General features: G+C 32.6%; 1 protein-coding gene across 1 annotated transcript; it reads right to left on the bottom strand.

The window, feature by feature from the left end:
• Window positions 1–1,274: 1,274 nt before the first annotated feature.
• LOC124531861 (pancreatic lipase-related protein 2-like) lies at window positions 1,275–5,228 on the bottom strand. The gene is made up of 6 exons (XM_047106418.1): window positions 4,997–5,228; window positions 3,621–3,681; window positions 3,182–3,330; window positions 2,576–2,821; window positions 1,892–2,234; window positions 1,275–1,433 (listed from the first exon to the last, which is right to left on the bottom strand). Exons 1-6 carry the CDS (start codon window positions 5,034–5,036, stop codon window positions 1,388–1,390), a joined length of 885 nt encoding a protein of 294 aa, XP_046962374.1. The 5' UTR covers window positions 5,037–5,228; the 3' UTR covers window positions 1,275–1,387.
• Between the last annotated feature and the right edge of the window lie 344 nt (window positions 5,229–5,572).

The raw sequence follows: 5,572 nt of genomic DNA, 5'->3' as shown, positions 1-5,572 counted from the left end.
CTAATATCAATGAAATTCTGCCATAACGCTTTAATATGTTAGCCGTGCGCTGGGTGAAGTTTTCTCCTCAACGGGAGAAAAGGCCTTAGCCGGTAGTGAAACAATCATATTGTGCTAGTTGTCACCCGCGGCTTCGCTCGCGTCTTAGGGGTTTGGTTGTCATGTTAGGCAAAAAAAATAGACTATATCCTTCCTTGGAGATCAAATTTGCTTCATACCAATCAATTCATCAATTTCGGTTCAGTGGATTGGTAGGGAAAGAGCGACAGGCAGACAGAGTTACTTTCTCTTTATATTATTTGTATAGATTAATTTACTTTTTGTACTTTTATTATGTTTAAGATACAGCTATCAAGTTAACTTTTAGCAAGTGTTGTATTAAGAAAACAGGTATGAGAAATATAATATATGAGCTTTTTTTATTTTTAAAATAAGTTTAATTTCGCACCAGAGGAGAGTTCCGCCACCACGAATGCAGCACAGCATCAATGAAAAGTACGCAGGTGCGATGTACGGGTATCACTGGAGTTGTAGTCGATTAAAATACTACATAGCCCATAAACCCATAAATTTCACAATGCTTTCCCGGTTTTATAAAAAAAAAGATAGATCGTTGGAAGATTGCTTTTAAAGGGGCACATAGTTTGCCGATTAAAATGAAAATAAAAAACTATATAAAAAATAGACGAACGATAATGACACATTAATTTATCTACAGTATTTCTAAACGGCTAAAGGTATTAGTTTGAGAAGCCTCATTAAGAATACCCTTATTGTGCAGTGTAAGTAGACGAGTTAAGCTCTTAAGACGAACTGTAATCTTATACTATGTTACTCTTATATACTACGTACGTCACTAGACAGTTATAATGATTAGAAAATCAATAAATACCACTAAAGCAACGAGTTTCATCATGATTACTATTTTCCCGTATCTCTGATGGTAGAATCATTTTATAAAATAACTAAGAAAGAAAAGTTATATTTGTATCTATTGTATATTTTGTCTTGTATTGCTTCATAGGTCAGCTCGTAAAGCTTCGTAATTTGTTGTTCCAAGTTCAAATCACAGGTCAGGGCGCTAAAAAGTTATTAGGTTTTTCGAACTTGGCTGAATATATTTATTTTATATTCAAATGTTATATGTTCTATATTACTATGAATTCTTAAGACTTACATCGATATGGCAAATAGGGTTTGTTTTTAATTAATATAAACTAAGAAAACATACCGCAATCTAAATTATTTTTGTCTATGTAAATAAAGAAAACCACAATTTTATAAAAACATTTAATGTAAATTTTGTATAATTAAACGTAATAGATCTTATTATATATACAAAGATTATATTGGTTTTTTGAATAATCACAACATTTTATGTCGTCCTTTAGAAGGGGTATGCTCTTCTGGTATTAACACGGAACATTCCAGATCTAAAAAAAAAATTAAATGTTTAGTGATCACATATTTGAATTATATGTGCATAATATTAAAGGTAATATGAGCCGAGATGGCATAGTGGTCACAACGCATGCATCTAAACCAATGATTGCGGGTTCAAATCCAGGCAAGCATCCCTGAATCTTCATGTGCTTAAATAATGTTTATAGTTAATTTCGTGCACGGCGGTGAAGGAAAACATCTTGAGGAAACCTGCATGTGTTTAATTTCATAGAAACTCGGCCTCGTGTGTATTCCACCAACCCGCATTGGAACAGCGTGGTGGAATGTGTTCCAAACCTTCTTTTCAAAGGAAGAGGTTGTTGTTGTTCTGTATCTTGCAGAATATTTCTTATGTAAATTAGCCAAGATGTTATGGTTTCTTTTTTTCAATTAGTGTTTAATTAAAAACAAGTTTCCTCATTTGTTAGTAGATAATAATTTAACATACCCAAGTTTGTTGAAGTCGTTATTTCCCATAGCGATCGAGTATCCACGACAAGTGTTCAGTGTAACTTGGAGCCAATTTCCACATTGATTTCCGATTAAATGATTATTCGTGAGTGTGGCAGCGAACACTTCCCATGCGCGGTTGTGACTGCAGTAGTTATTAAGGAAACAGCCAGGCTGTCCAGTTCCACCGTTAACAAAGAAGTCCACATCACCGACAGGGTCACCAATGCCATGGCCCAAAATACCAACAGCATCGGTATGAATAATTTCAACATATAAAGCATCATTCTTGTTAATACGTTGAGAGTTGCTACCCCAGTTCTGTGCAGCTGGACTCAGACCTAAAACAATGATTAAACAATTGAAAAAAAAAAAACAAATAATTATAAGCTGTTGCTTATTGCAATTTAAGATATATTGCTGAGACCATATGTAAGTCAAAACTAAACTCTATCTCAATTTTTATTAAAATCGTTGGAGAAGTTTAGTTGCAATGAGTTAACAATGAGACAAACAGCGTTAATTTCGCTTTTATCGTTAATTTGATTACGTACAATAAAGTATTTAGACTGAAATCGAGCTTGAACAAATTAGCGTATTTGGATGTATTAATATAAATTAGTGTAGTTTTTATACTTTATTAATGTTATTACAATTTACAATAAAGCGTCTTTAAACATACCAGTTATTCTCGCAACTTTTCCGTCGAGATTTCTTCCAGCGAAGCCGACGACATGAGCGCCGAGATCGAAACCGACCAGATGTAACGTGTTAAGAGCGATAGCTTTGGCGCCAACTAACGCAGTGATTACAGACGCCAAGCTGGCACCAACGCTGGGCACGGCACCAGCGGCAACGGAGTAAGTTTGTGATGCAAACGTTGACCAGTCCACTACAATGACGTTTATGTCTTGATTCCTTAAGAAAGCTGTAAATGTAAATAATATATTAGAATTTTTCATGCATTTTTTTTAAAAAGTTATTTGTCTAGAATTAATCGCTACTTAGAGATTAGGCTACTTTCTGTGCAGTACATTTTTTGTTGTATAGTATTTATTGTGAACGGTCTGTTTTTTATTAAAGATAAAAAATTCAATACCTTTTTATTAACACACACATACACAGATGTATAGAACTAATGCAGGAATTGTTCCCGTAGTTGCCAGTGCACCGGCAATTTAAGGAATGATTTATATTTTTCAAACTATCTATCTCTCCGGGTACTATTTTACTAACAATTCGATTTTACACTTCGTTTTTCTACCATAAATAATACAGTGATTCATACCGTCCTTCACTGTGGGATTTAAGGAAGTCATTACAGACCCTCTGTGTCCATGAACAATGATGGTCGTATTGCTTGAAGAAAAGAGTGCTGATACAGATTCTTCTGTTATTTCACCCGGGATAATTTCGATAGGTAGTCTAGGATTGGCACTGTAAAAAAAAAAATTACACGGTGGTTTTATATTGCTAACATTGTGCCATAGAAAAGTCAAATGTAAAGAGTTTGTTTGTTTACTACATTACAGTCTATTTTTATATAATTATAATAAAAACAGATAAACATTTATTGTTTTTTTTTTTTCAATTATTTATTTATTTACTCATGAGATGAAAATTTCTTCAAAAATATCTATTAATACCAATTTTAAAAAAGCAATTGAGTTATTTTTTAATCATTTTAGTATAAAGTTTAAAATAATTTCTAGTAATGTATTAATTACTTGGTGTAAACGAAGTATCGGTTGAACTCTCCTTGTTTTGTAGTTGGCACCGCGTGGCATGCTGAAAAAAAGAAGCGTAATTATGAAAGTGTCAATGAACTCAGAAACATATAGTATGACACAACTTAGATGTAGCAGCGGCAAATTAAATAAAACCGATTACTGCCGATTTATACAACCAATAGAAATAGCTCCCTATCGCGCCATCAGACGCTATTCGTCGATATAGATTCTCGTGTCAGTTCAACCCGAGAATGTAAGTGCAAGTAAATCGACGTGTCATATTAAGATCATATTTACAGAAGAAATACGGTTATATATTTACGGTTTTACGAATTTTGCCGATGCTACATCTACATTGTGTGGTACTAATACATATATATGACGTTTCTCAAATTATATCAAAGGAGGCTTATAATATAATTAGCATAATTATCTTAAAATAAGTAAACACGTAAATTATGTATATTTTACTGGTGATACGCTGAAATGTCAGATGGTTAATTTATGGGGCGCAATGTAAACTATAAGTACATATGTACTTCGTATTTCAAAAGGCAATTAGCGTAAGTAGCATATTATTAAATTATTAACAGTAGAAATAAAACTTTATACATTTGCAAACAGTGTTGATAGTTGGTCCAGCGGTTAGAACGCGTGCATCTTAACCGATGATTACGGGTTCAAACCCAGGCAAGCACCACTATATATATGATTAATTTTTGTTTATAATTAATTTCGTGCTCGGCGGTGAAGGAAAACATCATGATGAAACCTGCATGTGTCTAATTTCATCGAACAGCGTGGTGCAATATGTCCCAAACCCTCTCCTTAATGAAAGAGGAGACCTTATCCCAGCAATGGGAAATTTACAGGCTGTTACTTTACTTTTTTACTTAAATAGTGCTTATTCGGCTTACGTATTTAACACAATAAAATAAGAAAGAAAGCAAGTTCACTATTCTCTAAATATACATATATATTGTGAAAGAAGGTTTAAAAAAATAAATATATTATATCTATTTTAATCTAGGAACTGATGTATTTTAGTAATTGAGGTGCACGAAATCGAAAAATTCCCAATTATCCTTGGTATGATCTTTTGGTATAAAAAGTGTTAGTATGTATGCCTATGACAAAAAATGCATACTGTAGTACATGCAGGTTTCCTAAAAATGTTTTCCTTTAGCAAAAAACAAGCGACGAGATAGAAAACCAAATTACGAACACGCGAACAAAGTAGCTCTAATGTGAACTTGCTATCTTCTGTTAAGATATGTTATATTTTGTTTACAGAACCATATTGTCCATTAGCAATTAACAATTTCCACTGAAATTATAAAATATATTGTTTTGTTATAACTTAAGTTCCTTACCAATCACTGCGGCTGCGAATACCACGAGAATTTTGTTCATTTTGTCAATTGTTAACGTTCACGACTAAAGAAAATCTGGCGTTGCTCAAAAATTTTACTATTTATGTAGTTGCCACATATCTTTAAATCAAAAATGATTGATAAAATTAATCCACCATCAAAAGGAACGCCTGCTGATTAATTAACTTTGATTGTATGAAATTGGTAAAAGATAAGATATGTTTAAGTTTAGAAATATACCATTTTATACATATAATAATTTACAAGGAAAAATCGTCATAGAATAATTGTGTATTTTTTTGTATTGTTACGTCAATATGTGGTGTCCGGCTAGTGGATATTAATGAAACGCAAACAAGAACAAAGTACGCTTTATAGTAACAACATTCACGTTATAGATTTGTATTTATGATTTTCCTTTTAATATTAAAAAGGAAAATCATCGGTAAAATAAATACAAACTTCAACAAAGCCGGTTTGACGCAATAATATGTCGTTAGATTTAATAGACGATCTCTCTTCGTGACTACGTTTTCTTTGAACATGCATATTGAAGTATTTTGACTCATCGCTTTT

This window comes from Vanessa cardui, chromosome 8 (assembly GCF_905220365.1).
Source record: "Vanessa cardui chromosome 8, ilVanCard2.1, whole genome shotgun sequence".
In the NCBI taxonomy this organism is placed as follows: Eukaryota; Metazoa; Arthropoda; class Insecta; order Lepidoptera; family Nymphalidae; genus Vanessa; species Vanessa cardui.
This window is presented reverse-complemented; position numbering and strand designations above follow the sequence as displayed.